Genomic DNA, 20,160 nt, shown 5'->3' with positions numbered 1-20,160 from the left:
GAGGGAGGGAGGGAGCGAGGGAACGTAGCGGAGGAGGCGGCGAGTGCGTGTTGATGCTGTACGTGGCGTCAGTATGATAAGAATAGAGACGGTGCGAGCAGCGCGGCTGAGGCATCACCTTCACTCCCTCACCGGGGCAGGCCGTACTCAACGTGTGTGTGAGGCTGTATTTATAAACACAGAAATCATTTTACATTATCAAAGCGGAATCATTTTTACAAACATTTTTATTTTTGGATACATTTCAACTACAGAGCTTCAACTACATTTTCACTATTTAAAACTCAAATAATGAAAGGTTAAAGAAATACTTGGCTGTAGAACTGAAAATACTTAGCTGATATGCGGGGTATCGTGTGCTGACAAAGGCCAGGGGCTGTTTGTGTGTGTGTGGTGTGCGTGTGCGCCTGTGTGTGTGTGGACGAGGGCGCCGGTGGAGGCATGATGTTATCATATGGTCCTGGTCAGACAGAATGCCCCTGCAGTGCCCAAGCAGAAACCCCCTTTACAGAGCACGCTCACACGGTCAGTAGTCGGAGCAGCCACTGTAAAAGAACAGCAACTATTCAGGGTTAGAGGGCATTAGTAAGGGTATAGTCTGTATTAAAGGTGGGGTCAGGGTCAAGGTACTGTATAAGTTAGGCTTGTGGATATGGTCTGGCACTGGACGGGTTAGGGTCAGGTTATGGTTCATGGTTACCGTCTAGATATAGGGTTATGGCTAGGGTTGAACCGAGATCTGGACATGGCGCTAGGGTTGTGGTTGAGGGTAGGGATATGGTTTAGGCTAGGGTTAGGGTTGAACCAGGATGTGGACATGAAGTTAGGCTTAGGGCCAGGGTTTTGGTTGATTTCAAGATCAAGGAGGACTCACAGTATTGATTCCTCCGTCTTTGACCTCAGGGTTGCTATTTGATTTATACAGGGCTGGGGAGAGGGGACACAAACAAATCAAATCAAATGTTATGAGTGACATGCGCCGAATACAACAGGTGTAGACATTACAGTGAAATACTTACTTACGAGCCCCTAATCAACAATGCAGTTTTTTTTAAACGAGTAAGAATAAGAAATAAAAGTAACAAGTAATTAAAGAGCAGCAGTGAAATAACAATAGCGAGACTATACACAGAGGGGTACCGGTACAGAGTCAATGTGCGGGGGGACTGGTTAGTTGAGGTAATATGTACATGTAGGTAAAGTTATTAAAGTGACTATGCATGGATGATAACACAGAAAGTAGCAGCAGGAAGGGGGGGGGGGGGGGGGCAATGCAAATAGTCTGAGTAACAATTTGATTAGATGTTCAGGAGTCTTATGGCTTGGGGGTAGAAGCACACAATATTAAGGCTGAATATCATAACCTGCAACAAAACATAGCTCACCTAAGTGTGTGTGTGTGTGTGTGCGCGTGTGTGCGTGCGTGCGTGTGTAAATACCGAATAGCTTGCGCAGCCTGGTGACACAGGTCACAAAGCCATGGAAAGGCAGGTGCAGCTCCCCAGAGCCAAACCTCTCCCATAGCAGCTGTATGACCTGGCCATCACACTGCACACCTAGCAGGAAGGAGGAAGAAGAGAGGGGAGGAGAGAGAAATGTGTTGTTATCCATTCAAGAGTGGAGGGAAGGTAAAATGTAACAACGATATGGAAAGTGAGGGTGTGAGTGTAAGAGGCAGTGTGTGTGCGCGTGTATGCACCAGCAGCCTGGAGGGCCAGACTAAGCTCAAAGGGGCTCATAGTCCCTGAAGAGTCCTGATCAAACTTGAAGAAGATGGACTGAAAGAGAGAGAGAGGTCAATGAAGGATAGTTGAGTAGCTGTAGCTAAGTAATATCACTAATTATAAACTGGGTATTTTGGGTCCTGGATGCTGATTGGCTGAAACAGCATTTCAGCCATGTGTATATCAGACAACATACCTTGGGTATGATGCAAGAACACTTATGTTGCTAACCAGTTTATAATAGCAATAAGGCACCTCTGTGGCTTGAGGTATATGGCCAATATAGTTTATTTAGTTTAGTTTATTAATTTGACCATTTTAAAAAACAAGCACACATAAAACTTGAAAAAGCCATACATGCACATGAATATAATCATGGAGGATAACACACAATAAAGTCTGGGACTTATTTCCATTGTGGTCCTCTTGATACAAGATGGCTAGACAAGATCAAACACAGTATGGCAGTGAAATAATAAAACAAAAACAGAGAAGAAGAACATCTATCTCATCATTGCAGTTACCATGGCTGTGGCCAGTATCCAGGCACTCCGCTTTGCATCGTGCATAACAACAGCCCTTATCTGCTGTATATTGGCCAATACACCGCACCCCCTTGGCTTTATTGCTTAATATATTGGGTTTTGTACCTATAGCAGTCGTACCTGCAGACTGCGAAGAGAGGTCAGCACAGGCTCTGTCTGCTCTCGGGTCAGACTGCTCCGCCCCCCAGTCTGACACGTGGGTGAGGGACAGCTCTCAGACACAGACAGAGGCGCTCAAAATTACCAGGGCCCGTATCCACAGAGCAAATCAATGCTGATCTAGGATCAGTTTAGCCTTTTAGATCACAATGCATAAGATTAAATGGACAAATCCTAGATCAGCAGCTCTACTCTGACATGCTTTGTGGATACGGGTCCTGGCAAGAAAAACAAAGCCAGTGAGATGTAAGGGGAAAGGTTGTGACAACTGGTCAAATAAAAGGATACTTCCTCTCCAAAGATGAGCTGTCTGCATGTCTCCAGTGGCAGCTGGTAGTCTTTCTCCAGAACTGATAAGGGGAGAGGGGAGGAGTGAATGAGGCTGAGGATTATAAGGGTATATTTAAGCAATAAGGCACAAATGGATGTGGTATACGGCCAACATATAACGGCTAAGGGCTGTTCTTACGTACGACACAACGCTGAGTGCCTGGATACAGCCCTTAGCCGTGGTATATTGGCCATATACTGCAAACCCTCAAGGTACCTTATTGCTATTATAAACTGGTTAGCAACGTAATTAGAACACAAAAAATAAATGTTTTGTCATACCGGTGGTATATGGTCTGATATACCACGGCTGTCAGCCAATCAGCATTCAGGGCTCGAAGTACCTAGTTTATAATAGCCATTAGGTTTCGCCTAGAGAAGTCATCTCTGTTTCCCCAAAAAGTGTCTACCTGCTAGAGGAAACCTTGCTCCTTTGCTCCCTCTAATGTCGTTTACTGGTACTGCATTATAAGAATATTCCCCCCAATAGGACCAACATACAATAGTTGCACCCTTCATTACAGTAGTTTATGGAGTTCTGCAACATGGTTTGACTAAATTAACCTTATAATGACAACCTGAGTTCATTAATGATCTAACCTGAGTTAACCAGCTTCATGAACTCCTTAGCATTCAGCTTGTCATCCTGCCAGGGAGAGAGAACATGAGGTTAAGACTGTCTAAGGGAGACATTTATCTTCTATGATTGAGTTAGATTTAGAGATGAGAGAATTCCTACCGGCCCCGCCACCTCATCAAAGGTATTCTGTACTCTCTTGCGATCCTCTGGCAAGACTGGTGGCATTGACATTACCTGTGAAGGACACACACACACACACACACACACACACACACACACACAGACAGTTGGCTTGCTGAACTGGAGAGCAGGACTGCAGTAGAAGTAGGCTTCAGTAAAGTTTAACTCACCATGAGGAAGCCAGTGGAGCAGGTGAAGTCTTGGGTCCTGGAATACAAGGAGGAGCACCATCAGTCTGTTACTAATTATCATCAACAGCATCATCACCCCCCCATCATCTCTGTACCCCAGATTGTTGCCAGTCTTGGAGTAGATGCGGAGGAAGAAGTCCGCAGGCTGGTTGGGACTGGAGGTGGAGGCCAGAATCACATAGTTTCCCGGGTCCAGCCTCACCTCCCTCCACACAGCCCTACGGTGACAAAATGCAAGAAGAAGAGATACAACTTATATTGACTGTTTTCATGAAAATGTGACATATTTGCCGTGAAGACTGGCTGCTGAGGTACAGTACCTGAGGGGCTGGTACACCCCAGAACTCCCCACAGGCTGCTTGAAAGAGAAGAAGCTCTGGTCCAGACAAAGGCCCCGGAGCTACGAGAGGGGGAGCGGGGAGAGGAGAGAAGAGAAGGACAGGGGAAGAGAGGAGAGGAGAAGAGAGAGGAAGGCAGAGATAGAAAACAGGGAGAGAAGGAGGTAGTGGTGGAGAGAGGGGGGCAGCAGACATGGTTGGTAGATTAAAAGCCATGTCATTGTCTAACTAATGAAAATATGTAGTTTTTTAAAATACTTTATAATAAGATACTCACCTTTGGAGGAACCTGCAGAGACAGGAAAGACGTCAGATTAACTGAAAATGTAGAACATTCACATTCACAGCGCACACAGGGACAACACATTTTCCCTCCCTCTCTCGTCCTTTCTCTCTCACCCTGTAGATGTGGAAGGCGATGTGGAGGAAGTTGATTTTCTCCTTCTTTCTCCGGTCTTTCTGCAGTAGTTCCACCAGCACGGTGCACTGCTTTGCTTTCTTCTTTTGCTTCTCCGCCATCTTCTTCTCCTCCGGGGTCATCTCTATATCGCCATCATGCTCGGCAAGGACAAGCTGGAACTGGGGATTCTTCCAGAAAGATCCTACAATAGAGAGAGAGAAAGAGAGAGACACAGAGAGGGGAGGGGGGGGGGGGGGATAGAGGAGGGATTGTTGAAAAGGAAGTAAATGACAAGTAGATTAAATTACAAACATTCTGCTTTTGGAAACACACACACACACACACTCACGAGGGTAACTACAGCTTCCCCCTGCCGTGGAGCCAGATACCCAGGAGCCTTTGTGGGAGCTGAGGGTCCAGGCAGAGGGGGGGTCAGCAGGGGAGTCGGGGTCAGTGGGTGTGTCCTCTTCCACTATGGGGTCAGGGTTCACACTACACAGCTCCACTGTGTCAAACTGCCTGTTGAAGTCCTCCACATTTATCCTGACACAGAGCGGATACACACTGTCAGAATGTGTTTGTGTGCTGTTGTTGTAAAGTGTAAAACTAGATGAGATGTATAGTTAGAGTGAGAAGCATTTATTAAAGTGTCACTTCACAATGATACAGTAGTTGACAATACAAAAGACAGATTTTAACAACCACAATTGTGGACCACTCAAACAGTTTTGAGACACGAAAAGCAGTCACAGTCAAACATGGTACAGTATTTCATTTGGAGTCATCTATAATACGTACAGTACATCATCTATACATATCAGTTATTATACATTACGTTATATATACACACGTATGCATAAACAAAAACAAAGTACAATAGATAAAAGCCGAGACTGGTCGATGTACAGTGCCTTCAGAAAGTATTCACACCCCTTGACTTTTTCCACATTTTGTTGTGTTACAGCCTGAATTTAAAATTGATTAAATGTAGTGTTTTTTTCACTGGCCTACACACAATACCTTATAATGTCAAAGTGGAATTGTGTTTTTCTAAATTTGAACAAATTAATAAAACATGAAAAGCTGAAATGTCTTGAGTCGATAAGTATTCAACCCGTTTGTTATGGCAAGCCACATAATAAGTTGCATGGACTCACTGTGTGTGCAATAATAGTGTTTAACATTACTTTTTAATGACTGCCTCATCTCTGTAACCCACACATACAATTATCTGTAAGGTCGAGCAGTCAATTTCAAACAAAGATTCAACCACAAAGACCAGGGAGGTTTTCCAATGCCTTGCAAAAAAGGGCAGATGCATAAAAATTGAATATCCCTTTGGGCATAATATCCCTTTATTAATTACACTTTGGATGGTGTATCCAAACACCCAGTCACTACAAAGATACAGGCGTTGTAATGACTATCGTAGAGAGGGGACCAAGATGCAGAGCGGCACGTGTTCATGATCTTTTATTAGAATCAAACAAACACTTGAACAAAAATAACAAAGGGAAAACGAAAGCGCACAGTTCTGTCAGGTACAGAAAACTAAACATAAAACAACTACCCACAAACACAGGTGGGAAAAGGCTGCCTAAGTATGATTCCTTATCAGAGACAACGATAGACAGCTGCCTCTGATTAGGAACCATACTCGGCCCAAAACAAAGAAATACAAAACATAGAATGCCTACCCCACACCCTGACCTAACAAAACAGAGAAATAAACCATCTCTCTCAGTTCAGGGCGTGACAATACCCCCCCCCCCCCCCCAAAAGGTGCGGACCCCCGGCCGCAAACCTGAACCTATAGGGGAGGGTCCAGGTGGGCATCTATTCTTGGCGGCGGCTCTGGTTCGGGGCGTAGCCCCCACTCCGCCCGCTGATCCCCCCACTTCTGTGTCGCCGGAGTAACCAGACCGTGGATCATCGCCGGAGGCTCTGAAATGCCGGTCGCCGCTGAAGACTCCGGGCTGCGGGCCGTCTCAGGAGGTTCCGGGCTGCAGGCCGCCTCAGGAGGTTCCGGTGGAGGCTCCGGACTGGTGAGCGTCGCTGGAGGCTCCGGACTGGGGAGCGTCGCTGGAGGCTCCGGACTGGGGAGCGTCGCTGGAGGCTCCGGACTGGAGAGCGTCGCTGGAGGCTCCGGACTGGAGAGCGTCGCTGGAGACTCCGGACTGGAGAGCGTCGCTGGAGAGCGTCGCTGGAGGCTCCGGACTGGAGAGCGTCGCTGTAGGTTCCGGACTGGGGACCGGCGCTGCAGGCTCCGTGCCATGGATCATCACTACAGGTTCCACGCCATGGATCATCACTGGAGGCTTTGTGCCATGGATCATCACTGGAGGCTCCGGGCCATGGATTATCACTGGAGGCTTCATGCCATGGATCATCTCTACAGGCTCCGGGCCATGGATCATCCCTACAGGCTTCTTGCCATGGATTATCTCTACAGGCTCCGGGCCATGGATTATCACTGGAGGCTTCGTGCCATGGATCATCCCTACAGGCTCCGGGCCATGGATCATCACTGGAGGCTTCGTGCCATGGATCATCACTGGAGGCTTCTGACCATAGATCATCACTGGAGGCTTCTTTCGTGGAGCTGGAACAGGTCTCACCGTACTGGAGAGACGCACTGGAGACCGGGTGCGCAGAGCTGGCACAGGGTATACTGGGCCGTGGAGGCGCACTGGAGGGAGAGTGCGAGGAGCAGGCACAGGACGTACTGGGCTGTGGAGGCGCACTGGAGGGAGAGTGCGAGGAGCAGGTACATGCTCACCACGATAAGCACGGGGAGTTGGCTCAGGTCTCAACCCTGACTCCGCCAATCTACCCGTGTGCCCCCCACAACAACAACAAAAATTGGGGGGGCTGCCTCTCGTGCTTCCCTCGGCAGGCTTCTGTATCTCTCCAATACTTGCCCCCAAGTCCAGTCTATCCTCTCTCGCAACTCCTCCAGAGACCAGGAATCCATCTCCTCCCGGGCACGCTGCTTGATCCAGTTGTGGTGGGTAACGACTATCAGTAGAGAGGGGACCAAGATGCAGAGTGGCACGTGTTCATGATCTTTTATTAGAATCAAACAAACACTCGAACAAAAATAACAAAGGGAAAACGAAAGCGCACAGTTCTGTCAGGTACAGAAAACTAAACATAAAACAACTACCCACAAACACAGGTGGGAAAAGGCTGCCTAAGTATGATTCCTTATCAGAGACAATGATAGACAGCTGCCTCTGATTAGGAACCATACTCGGCCCAAAACAAAGAAATACAAAACATAGAATGCCCACCCCACACCCTGACCTAACAAAACAGAGAAATAAACCGTCTCTCTCAGGTCAGGGCGTGACAGATGTCCTATCTCAGTTGCAAGAGAGGAAGGAAACCGCTCAAGGATTTCACTATGAGGCCAATGGTGACTTTAAAACAGTTACAGAGTTTAATGGCTGTGATAGGAGAAAACTGAGGATGGATCAACAACATTGTAGTTACTCCACATACTAATCCAATTGACAGTGAAAAGAAGGAAGCCTATAGAGGATACAAATATTCCAAATCATGCATCTTGTTTGCAACAAGGGACTCAAATAATACTGCAAAAAAATGTGGCAAAGCAATTAACTTTTTGTCCTAAATACAAAGTGTTATGTTTGGGGCAAATCACATAGAACACATTACTTAGTACCACTCTCCATATTTTCAAGCATAGTGGTGGCTGCATCATGTTATGGGTATGCTTATAATCATTAAGGTCTGGGAAGTTTTTGAGGATAAGAAATAAATGGAATGGAGCTAAACACTGGGAAAATCCTAGAGGAAACCCTGGTTCAGTCTGCTTTCCGCCAGACACTGGGACATTAATTCACCTTTCAGCAGGACAATAACCTACAACTCAAGGCCAAATCTACGCTGGAGTTGCTACCAAGAAGACAGTGAATGTTCCTGAGTGGCTGAATTACAGTTGTGACTTAAATCTGCTTGAAAATCTAAGGCAAGACTTGAAAATGGTTGTCTAGCAATGACCCACAACCAACTTGACAGAGTTTGAAGAATTTTGAAAAGAATAATGGGCAACTATTGTACAATCCATGTGTGCAAAGCTCTTAGATACTTACCCAGAAAGACTCACATCTGTAGTCGCTGCCAATGCTGATTGTAACATGTATTAACACAGGGGTCTGAATACTTATGTAAATGAGATATTTCTGTATTTCATTTTCAATAAATTTGCACAAAAACAATCAAACATGTTTTCACTTTGTCATTACGGGGTACTGCGTGTAGATGGGTGAGAGAAAAAAAAGCGATTTAATACATTGTGAATTCAGGGTGTCACACAACAAAATGTGGAGGAAGTCAAGGGGTAGGAATACTTTCTGAAGGCACTGCATGTGTATGCATGTGTTTACGTATGTTTGTGTCTACGTGTGTTTGTAACGCCAGAACGTACCAGAACTCTCCGTCCTCACTGTTTTTCAGATCAATCCTTTTCTTCTCAGCAGCATCCACATCATCCCAGTCTTTACTCCTGCAATTACACACACAGGATTACATGCCTGTGTAATGACAAAATGAAACCACACACACCACACACACACACACTTCCTTACTTGTCACTCCAGGGTCCAGAGTACTCCACAAAGCCCCAGGGGTTCCTCAGCCTCAGCAACAAGGCCTCACCAGCCGGCTTCTTCACCTGAACCACATACACACACGCACACACGCACACACAGACAAACAATTATTTGAGCAAAATGAGAAAGTGGATTCTTTTCTGATGACTTTAGCTTAGTGAAGCACAGTATGATACATACCGTGTCAGTGTCTGTGATGGCGTAGGCATGGCCCTTCACCAGTCCCTCTGCAGTCACTGTGCCTATCTCAAGATAGTTACTAGCCTGTGGAGATAGAGAGCAACTTCCTGCTTACACAGTGAGAATCGCACTTGCCATCACAGTAGCTATTGAAGAAGGAGAGGTGTGAGGAAGGTATGTAGCTATGTTTGTACAGCTTTCATCATAAAGTCTATGATTCATATTTGTTCCATGGAAAGGGACAGGGGAATACCTAGACAGTTGTACAACTGAATGCATTCAACTGAAATGTGTCTTCTGCATTTAACCCAACCCCTCTGAATCAGAGGTGTGCGGGGGGCTGCCTTAATCGTCATCGGCACCTAGGGAACAGCGGGTTAACTGCCCTGCTCAGGAGCAGAACGGCAGATTTTTACCTTGTCAGCTCTGGGATTCGATCCAGCAACCTTTCGGTTACTGGCCCAACGCTCCTACCTGCCAGGCTACCTGCCGCCCCATCGGGTGTGAGTGTGTGTGTGTGCGTGTGCGTTCTTGCGTGCATGTATGTGCTGCACCTGTATGAAGCAGCTGAGCAGGCTGCCATGGGACAGGGCATCGGAGAGGGCTTTCCACATGACCCTGGGGGCGCGGGAGGAGACAGGGAGGGAGTAGGCTATGCCCCCTGTAAAATCCTCCATCGCCTCTGAGATATTACCCCCCTTCAGACTTCCATATGACCCGATCAGCCTGCTCCGAGATAGGAGTAGAGGGAGCGTGAGAAAGGGGTGTGTGGAGAGAAAGGGGGAGGAGAGAGAGTGGTGTGGGAGAGGAAGGATTGAGAAATGAGGGAGATACATTTTATAGATGTACATGTTCTGTCATTTAGCAGATGCTCTTATTCAACATTTACAATAAACACATTCAAATGAGGCTGAAACCTCATAAGAGCAGTGTCAGGCACACACAGGCAGACACACACGAACGCTCAAATTATGTACGACATTACACACGGATGCATGGACGCACACACACACACACACACACACACACACACACACACACACACACACACACACACACACACACACCGAGTGACTGACTTGGCATAGGCTTTCTCCACCAGGGCGCTCCAGTACTCGTTGCGGGTACAGGAGTAGCTGAAGAGCAGGCGGCCTCCACGTACAGGCAGCCTGTCATCCACTACCACCTCCACCCACTCACCATACTGCCAGAACTACAGTATGGACGGAGAGGGAGGTAGGAAGGGACGGAGAGGAAGGCATAAAGAGGGTGGACAGGGAGGGAGGGAGGGAGGGAGGAAGGATGAGGCGTAAGGAGGAGGATGTAGGGAGAGAGGGGGAGAGGGAGGGAGAAGGGAAAGAGGGGAGGGTGAGAGATATGCATTTGATGCGTTGCATAACAGTGGGCTAGTACAAGCCTGCATCACTTGCCTATAAGCAAGGCTGTGTGTGTGTGTGTGTGTGTGTGTGTGTGTGTGTGTGTGTGTGTGTGTGTGTGTGTGTGTGTGTGTGTGTGTGTGTGTGTGTGTGTGTGTGTGTGTGTGTGTGTGTGTGTGTGTGTGTGTCAGGGTAGTAGCTACCTACAAGTCTGTACTACACTCCAAACATAACCCCTCCAGGTCTACTCATATCTACCCTTTTTTTCCAACCAATGCGTTAAGTCATGCCACATATACTTCACTGAGAGGGCCAAGTCACCTGAGAAAATATTAACGCGGTCTGTCAATCTAAGTAACACCATTTAAAAAATCCCCATCAAAATCTGTCAATTTAAGCTAGTGATATTTGTTTTTTTTGGATTGGCTGAGTCTCAATCCAACGCATCCGCCGATGTCGCACTTCCACATCTGTGGTGAAAGGTGGCAGAGCTAGAGTGGTGTTTGTCAGACCATGAGACATCCCAGAAATCGGTCTTCTCACGAAAACGTCTATAGCGTCCGAACTGTGCCCTACAAACTAATGTGACCCCACTGTGGAAAGGGGAGATTCTCACGAACACGATGGTGTTCTCTGTTTTGCAAAAGTCTGAACGCTCGGATCAACTCTACGCCTCGGCCAGAGCGTCCGGTGTGCACTCTGAACACTCCGAGAGTTTACGAATGGACAATCTGACAATGCTCTGAGTTTACGAACGCGTGTACTCTGGCACTCCAGATTGAATTTATGAATACACCCGTAGTATAAACCAACCTTTAGTCTTGAAATCTTTGGCTGTTTAGTACATGGCCTTACATGTGAATCCTTAAAGAGTTGGGTGGGGCTAAGGCTTAAGAGGGTGTGAACTATGCTGAATGTGTGTAGACAAAGAAGAGCTCTCCAGTAGGTACCAAAACATTCAAGGGACATTTTCTCAAAAGTGATGTTACAAGTTTATCAACTTTCAAAGCAGTATTACTTTCCCATTGTTCCTCAACTGTAGTGTATGATATATAATTTTCTAGCTCTGAGTCTCTACTTTTATCCAATGTAAAAAACACAATTTCAAATTTTGCTACATAGACCGAATTGTGCCGGTCGGTCACAAAGGGGTCCTAAAATTCCAACGCAAATAGCTAAATGATCCATAGTACGACCATCTTAAAACAATTCCATATGTAAACTTAGAACCTCCCCCTCCCCCCAGGGGTAAAGCAATTAGAGAAAATCACTAAGGCATAACTCATGACCTCTATGATGTTTTAATGCTTTTCATGAGACAATGTTTTAATTATCAATCTCTTTAACCTGACACAATTGGTCCAGAGAAGATGCCTTTGAGGCAAATGTAAATGAGGGGGGTTCATCAACTAGATTTTGCCTCGTGATGATTTTTTTCTTGAGCGGCTGGTCAGGGGGCCTGAACATAATTACAAATCATTTGTAGACTGCAAATTGACCACAATAAGCCCAAACAGATATAGTATTTGACTAAAACATAAGCATTTCAAACCTTGTTTTCAAAGCTTGCTTGTATACGATCACATATATCTTCTCTATTATGCGTGGGAATACTTTGTAACAGATTTCCAAAATTAAAATCACTTGGAGCTGATTTGCTGTTGTTTTTATATTCATTTATGTCCAACTATAAAAAAAAATATATACAAAAATGTGTTCACTAGAGGGCCAAATTTGGCCCACGGGCCGCCAGTTGGGGAACCCTGATCTAGTTACACCACCTCCTCCCATAACACACACTCTCTGTCATACACACGATAACACACTCCTCTGTTCTCTCATTCCCTTTGTTCCCTTGAGGACTCCTTAATTCCACCTCTCCATCTCTACTACTATTTTCAGTCCTACCTTTGCTTCTCTTGCTCTTTTACAAGACCTGCTACTCTAATAAGATAGTAAGGGACATTCTCATTGCATTCACAAAAAGTGAGTATGCAGAACACATGTACACAGCAAGCTCATGAACTCTCCCCACGTCTTACCATGAAGTGGAAGATGCCAGCATAGGATTCTGTCAGGCTCTGATTAGGTGGTACCACTTTGACAAAGAGATTGGGGTGCATGGTAAGGCAGGACAGGGCAGCCAGAAGCCAACAGTCACCTATTAGAAAAACATAGAGAGGCCAAAGGCAATATGCATGTTAACTAGCAGTATAGATTATTGATTCTACATGTATTTTTCATTTCAAATAATTTCCTGAGGCTTGTGGAAGATATGTCACTGCAGAGTTCCCACACTCACACTTTCTCCCTCACAAACACACCCATGCGCACACACGCACACAAACATGCCCGTACACACACAGGCCCATTCCTCTCTAACCGTAAACAGCTGCTCTGTGTATTCATGTAGAGGAAAGAAAGAGGTGTTGATGTTTGACGCATGTACGCACACACACAAGGGATGCTACATTGCCATCAGATTCATCACACAAACGTTGAGGACAAAATTAATCAAGCAATAAGAAAGCAAGATGAGCATTCTCACCCTTTCACACAAATTAAAAACAGACTGGGCATGACATGAAATGCGGTCACAAACAAATCACGTTGTTTTTTTATGGGAGAAAGGGGTGTGATCACAGGGTTCCGACTCCCTTTAGACCCACAGATGCTCCGGGGAGGTTGGGACTGGGAGGTGACAACACGAATGTCACCCCTCATATTGGAGAATATGTTTGGAGCGGAGCCCCTGGGGCGATGTGGAGGGGTGACATATTCAGTGTGATTGATAGTGATCCTCCAGAATCACTGAGAGACTGAACCATACAGAGAAGAGAACCAGGATCTCTCAAGCCCATCCCCAGGAGAATAGGTTTGGAGAAGTGAGGGCAATCTGGTTATACAGGAAAACTGTGAGTTGGAGTTAAGTGTCTACATGTTACTGAAATGATACCCCATCCTATGATGTTTAAAACATACACACACAGACACTTACCCAGCTGGCCCTGGCAGATATCGGTGGTACACGTCGTGTCCTCCACAAACACAGCATTGGTACTGATCTCCTGCAGAGAGAGAGAGACAAGGGGCAGAGTTCAAGACTACAGTTTACCCCACAGCACATGTTGCCGTTTAGTCTGAGGGAATGTGAAAGCAACACAACACGAATTTCCACATAACAGTTGACTGGATGATGACAAGGCAATGTTAATGACTTAAACTGCATCATACAGGTTGTTATCTCGTCATTCCATCTCTGTTCTGCTTTTAGAGATATCCTGCCCAGCTGTTTGGCTCAGACTCAGAGTCTGTAAGTTCTCTTTCTTTTCTCTCAACATGCTCCATTCTGTCAGTTCCATCTCCTCTCTGAACATGCTCCAGCAGATCAATTTATCTTCCTCAGAACTAGACCACACCTGACAGTGAGTCAGCTCAGGTGTAGCCTACAGCTCAGGTGTAGCCTACATCTGTCCAGGAGCAACATCCCAATTGTACACAACTAGACCCACTCATATCCTCATCAAACTCAATACATAAGGTCAATATAAAAGTTATAACACAGGCTGCAGATATCCGTAAGATAAGCATGACTATGATGAGTAAGAAACTGGACTATTGCAATATGTAGCCTATGTTTTTGAGCGTGACCACATGGCTGGCTATCATGTAGACCAGTGGTCACCAACCGGTCGATGGCGACTGGTCCATCTTCAAGGCATTCCTACTCGATAACCAAACATTCCTATAGAAAATCCAACAATAAAAGCTTCCGCGCCTTTTTTTGTTATTCATGTTGCGGTGTTGATGGTAGATGCACTTGATTTAAAAGCCCTGCGCATCGGGTTGGCAAAGTGTTCCATTTTGAACCATTTCATTTGTCTGAAAAGACATGGTCCGACACCGCCACCCTGGCGGACCGGGAGATCTGTGGCTAAATCGAGTGCGCCTATGCTGCACTGGCCAATCGGTAGCTCAAATCACCATGCCTTTAGCTTCCACACCCTGGCCACAGCAAAGTTTGATATTAGCCGATGTGAGATGTAATAACTTTTACAACGATGACTAGAGAGACTGTCAGAGAATACAGCTGCTGTTCAGAGTGAGTTCATGTCTATTTTTATTCAGTAGTGTCAAAACAGTTTTTAATTAACACTATTGCAAAACAAAACGTGCTTCTCCCTACTTTCACTGGCGCTGCAGCTGCAATGAATGAGTAGCCAAGTGTATTATTATTAGCATTTCGTCCTGTCTATTTTAATATCAAGGAATATTTCACTTCCTCTGTTCAGAGGAACAACATGAATTTGTGCATGAGGCAGGTGCAGTGTGACTCGAGTTTCGCCATCAGGTGGAAGAAGGTGTCCCCTCTGGTCAGTCTCACCAGAGGAAAGGAAGGAGAGCATGGGCCGTGAGATATCAGGGACTCTGCTGCTCTCTCCCTCCGCTAAGACTAATACTGGGTTCAAAACAACTCGGAACATGGAAATCTCCGACCGCAGTGTATTCAAGACAATTGGGAACTCGGGAGGTTGGGAAATCTGACTGGGAAAAGTCGTGTTTAACGGTTATCCAACTCGGAAAATCTAGAACTCCGACTTTCCGACCTGAAAATCACTGATGTCATGATTTGAAAGCACCATGACCATCAGATGCAGGTAGCATCAGTCCAGTAAAATAAAAATGTTAATCATTTCAGTTGCTACACCAACTGAACTATTTGTTATCAAAGCTCGAGTTTTAAAATATAATATGGTCTGAGAAGAACAATATTCGCAGGCCAGGCGTATAGCCAATATGCTGTGCTAATGTATTAGGCCGACTGCATAAACCTCATTCCTACAGAACTGTTTTTATTAGGTTAAACATTCTGTGCGGTAGATCTCGACTTGCTTTTTGACTGCGAAAGTAATCTCGACTCATTTGATGTAAACACCGATAGGACGGTAGCCTACCTTGGGTCGCAGCCACTTGATCTCCTTTTTGGGGTCTGGGTCGGCAGGCATACCGATGGAGCTCTGGTCCGGGGCGAAGGTTGGGTCAGAGAACAGTGAACCGGATTTAACGCACGCATCGAGGAGGGCTACATAGTGTTGGTCCCGAAAATGAACAGGGTTGGCAATGGAACCAGCTGCGAACCTCTGAGTCTCCATTTTCAATGGTAAAGTTGAGATCAAAATAGCAAATGTCTATGCTTATTTTGGGGGGACTTGTACAACAATCCCAGTTCTTAAATACACACACACACACTCATTCACCCGTAGTCCCTTAGTCGAACCATTCCAGCAAGGAGTGCAGAGCCTCCGGGAAGTTTGGAATGTTCCCATTTATTTCACGCCATCAACGTGAATTGTGATCGAATCAACATAATATTAGCCACTTTCAATGCAACATACTGAAACAAAACGAACTATGCCAGACTTAGTATGGGGGTGGGGGGGCATATATTTTGTGGAACTTTCCACAAATGATAACCGACTCTTAGTATGCAAAACTAACTACACAAGAGATTGTACAGAGCGCATCGGAGTAGGATTCAATTGCATTGACTGGCACAAGCGAGTAGATTACTATTGTGTTGAGATCAAAACGAGATATTAGCCCAGTTATACAGTAGCTCATTTCTGGTCAGAAATGGTGGAGTGATTGCTTCATACAAAAGCACAAAACGTGTACATTTCTAACCATCTGAAAAAACGAGTCAGGTAAAGAGGTATTTTATGTCTTAAAGGGGCGGTGTTGTATTTTGAGTCAGGCTTGAAAAACTAAGTAGCCAATAGGCAGAGAGGGTAGCATACATTTTCGTCATTCACCTGTTTGAGCCCCACCGGTTTTGTTGCCTGTTTAGCATTTTATTTTTGCATTAATTCGTGTCACATATCAGTTTGCAAACAAAAACAAATGTATTGAGTGAATAAAGCCGCATACAAACACTGTCTTTTTCTTGCTTTCTTGAGTAAGGCAGCTCCAAAATGCAGATGTTTCCGACCTGAAAATCACTGACGTCATGATTCGACCTTGTTTTTTCCAAGTTCCCAGTTGTCTTGAAAGCACCATAAATCCAGAGAATGCCAGACTTTCGTGACAAAGTTAATGTCTTAATCGAAATTACGGATTGCCTCTTATCTTCTCATCGTTCCCTTATGCCATAGTTTGCACATGTCAATTGTTATAGGCCTACTGCTTCTGTAGGTCTATCTCATCAGTATCTTATTCATAATTTTAGGCAATGTTGGAATGATTTCATTGTTTTGCTTACTTTGTGTATTATAATTTGCACATGTGCTTTTCTTGACAAGGAGGAGATACTATATAATGTTGTTGGGTCTGTAACCATGTTTACCAGTGACAGTCTTTTCCCATTCAAATATTTGTTTTCAACAAACAGTTCAGTAATAGACCCATGTAATTCCATTTGATATTGTGAGGGTTGTTTTGTTTGCGCAATGCGCTGTCTGTGCGTCGGTATATTGTATGTTAAAGTGGATCCTCGTGACTGTATTTTCCTTCCTTTTTAGACCACATAGTCCTAATAAAATACTTCAAATGGTTGGCTAACCGTCTCGCTCTCTCTCTCTCTCTGTGTGTGTGTGTGTGTGTGTGTGTGTGTGTGTGTGTGTGTGTGTGGGTGACTTAATCAAAGAAGAGTAAAGTTAAGGCCTCAACATCTTGCTGAATTTATCTGAATTAATATCTATCTGAATTTCTGTCGGTGTCCATTTTGAAAGTGCTGAACAACAGGCCTACCTCGTTGCAGCTCGTTTGCTTGCGCTTGCTTATACTTAGAGCTAAGTTTTAATGATATAAGAATAAACATGATGAATTTACTGAACAGAAATGTAATAATGTTTGTGTATCCTTTTGGCCTTTGTTATTACTGAAGGAGAATGCAGTTCTTATCGACTTACACAAATCCACAAGGAGTCAGTAGAAACCACATTTCCTTAAGAAAGTTAGCCATATCAGCTATGGTTTTTAAAAAGGCAGTAAATGAGGCTGAATGAACTGATTCGCTGCCAGACAAGGCTCCGCTGATAGCCAGGTGTAGCAGTGGTAAGGATTCACTCCATGGTGCTGAAAAGAAAGCTCTGCTGTTGGGACAGCTTTATGTAGGAGGTAACAGTGTGTGGGCACAATTTGTCATCGTTATAATGCAATTAATGTATTGTTTAGTGTTGTGTTGTGTAGGGGCTTTGCCGGTATGCATCTAAAAAAAATGCTGAGTTTGCCCCACCAAGATTTACATGCTAAAATCGCCACTGGTAATAATAACTTTACGGGAATAATAATGCAGTTTTATTTGATGAAATGGTTTCTTGCATCAAACACAATACAACAACATGTTCAGTTACCTCTTAGTCTGGAGGACAAGTGAATGAACAGGTTCATGTCAAATTCTGCACGTTTTTTCAAACGTGTAATGGGTTGTAGACATTGAACACCACAGATTGGCTACTACTGTAGGCTGAGTTAAATGACTATTTCCTTGTTAAAATGTTATGGCATGCATTTTCTCCATTGTTTTTGATAGTAGGCAACTGATAGGTCTACACTATTATCAAATAGCCTCAGTAGCCTTCCTAGCCACAGTTAAAACTGTTACTTAAAGCAGGTAGGCTCAGTGTCCACAGTAAACGCGCACCGGAAGTTGCACCGAATTTTCACAAGGTTCAAGTTTGCCGACCTGAAATGTGCTCAGTGCCCCCCCCCCCCAAAAAAAATGGAGGGAACATTGGATCTGACACTTGTTTTGTCCGCACAAGGACTCGGACTCTCAAAGAGCCAGTCAGTCTGTCACTGGGCCGTTCTCCATCACGCCTGATTAAATCGACGATGAGGACAAGAATAATTATGACCAGAGCTAAACAAACACAAATAATAGCGACACAAACCCATAGAATGGTCCCTTTAAATCCATTATCCGCCTGCCCATTATCTCCGTATGGTCTTTGAGGCCGGGATTATATACATCCCTAATAACATAGATCGCCGACCCGCCCTACCCATGCCGACACTCCCACGTCTTCCGCGACCCTTTTGATCCCTGCGGTTCGCAGCAGCCTGACGAAAACTGTCGCCGCAACTATTTTAATATATATATATATATATATATATATATATATATATATATATATATATATATATATATATATATGCATCGTTTTCTGTGGTCAGGCAATCCCATCTCGATTAAATGTGAATGTCGATTAAAAAAGTATGAACAACAGGCACGCAGCTTGTGTTCTTTCTTTCTCCCACTCTCTCTTTCTCTCTCATTCTCACATTTTCCTCTTCTTACTTTAAACACATTATTTAACACATTCTTCTTCCACACATTCTATATTTAGGCACCATAATTGGGGAGGATGGGCTCATGGCAATGGATGGAGCGGAACTGGTGGAATGGTATCAAATGCATGGTTTGTGTTCGATGCCAAACACAAGGTTTGTGTTCGATGCCTTTCCATTGTCTCCGTTTTAGCAATTATTATGAGCCCGTCCTCTCCTCAGACATCCTCCACTGATAAAACCTGAATTGCTGATGTTATGTATTGGCAAATAAGAGGCTTTGAAGACACCGGCAGCCATTTTGGTAGCAGTCCTCCATAGGAATGAATGGAATTCAAAATGACATGTACCTCTTTGTTGTAGTGGTGTCAGTAACATTATTACTCTCTAAAAAAATACTATAAGGAATAGGTTTTTATAAACAAATATATATTTTTATGTTCAGTTCACATATCCTAATATAATTTAAAAGTAGGCTAAGCATTAAGGTGTCAGTTTACTGCCAACCGTACATACCTACACGTACTCTACGGTCACAAGACCCGGGCCTCCTAATTGTTCCTAGAATTTCTAAGCAAACAGCTGGAGGCAGGGCTTTCTCCTATAGAGCTCCACTTTTATGGAATAGTCTGCCTACCCATGTGAGAGACGCAGACTCAGTCTCAACCTTTAAGTCTTTACTGAAGACTCATCACTGACGTGGTCTTCCTGTCTGGGTTGGCGCCCCCCCTTGGGCTGTGCCGTGGCGGAGATCTTTGTGGGCTATACTCGGCCTTCTCCCGGGATGGTATGTTGGTGGTTGGAGATATCCCTCCAGTGGTGTGGGGGCTGTGCTTTGGCAAAGTGGGTGGGGTTATATCCTACCTGTTTGGCCCTGTCCGGGGGTTTCATCGGATGGGGCCACAGTGTCTCCTGACCCCTCCTGTCTCAGCCTCCAGTATTTATGCTGCAGTAGTTTATGTGTCAGGGGGCTAGGGTCAGTCTGTCACATCTGGAGTATTTCTCTTGTCTTTTCCAGTGTCCTGTGTGAATTTAAATATGCTCTCTCTAATTCTCTCTTTCTCTCTTTCTTTCTTTCTCTCTCTCGGAGGACCTGAGCCCTAGGACCATGCCTCAGGACTACCTGGCTTGATGACTCCTTGCTGTCCCCAGTTCACCTGGCCGTGCTGCTGCTCCAGTTCCAACTGTTCTGCCTGCAGCTATGGAACCCTGACCTGTTCACCGGACGTGC

The 20,160-nt window shown here is 45.0% G+C and overlaps 1 protein-coding gene across 1 annotated transcript; it reads right to left on the bottom strand.

Moving 5' to 3' along the window:
- Positions 1 to 209: 209 nt before the first annotated feature.
- On the bottom strand, positions 210 to 16,481 carry LOC123729229 (calpain-9). The gene is made up of 22 exons (XM_045703507.2): positions 15,596 to 16,481; positions 13,639 to 13,708; positions 12,683 to 12,801; positions 10,344 to 10,477; positions 9,819 to 9,990; positions 9,265 to 9,348; positions 9,061 to 9,146; positions 8,901 to 8,978; positions 4,797 to 4,990; positions 4,447 to 4,649; positions 4,325 to 4,336; positions 4,030 to 4,109; positions 3,805 to 3,927; positions 3,689 to 3,725; positions 3,498 to 3,572; positions 3,359 to 3,404; positions 2,717 to 2,778; positions 2,390 to 2,458; positions 1,700 to 1,778; positions 1,440 to 1,556; positions 875 to 927; positions 210 to 545 (listed from the first exon to the last, which is right to left on the bottom strand). The coding sequence occupies exons 1-22, from the start codon at positions 15,791 to 15,793 to the stop codon at positions 519 to 521; spliced, it is 2,118 nt and encodes a 705-aa protein (XP_045559463.2). The 5' UTR covers positions 15,794 to 16,481; the 3' UTR covers positions 210 to 518.
- Positions 16,482 to 20,160: the final 3,679 nt, after the last annotated feature.

This window comes from Salmo salar, chromosome 20, assembly GCF_965601325.2.
Source record: "Salmo salar chromosome 20, fSalSal1, whole genome shotgun sequence".
Lineage (NCBI taxonomy): Eukaryota > Metazoa > Chordata > Actinopteri > Salmoniformes > Salmonidae > Salmo > Salmo salar.
Note: the sequence above shows the minus strand (reverse complement) of the source record. Positions and strands in the feature narration are given on the sequence as shown.

Excerpts from the sequence above, each read along its gene's own strand:
- LOC123729229 (XM_045703507.2), bottom strand. The coding sequence starts at position 15,793 with ATGGAGACTCAGAGGTTCGCAGCTGGTTCCATTGCCAACCCTGTTCAT. Across the intron at positions 9,147-9,264 it reads CCATCACAGACACTGACACG|GTGAAGAAGCCGGCTGGTGA; the intron begins GTATGTATCATA and ends TATGTGGTTCAG. Across the intron at positions 3,726-3,804 it reads AAGACTGGCAACAATCTGGG|GACCCAAGACTTCACCTGCT; the intron begins GTACAGAGATGA and ends CTTGTATTCCAG.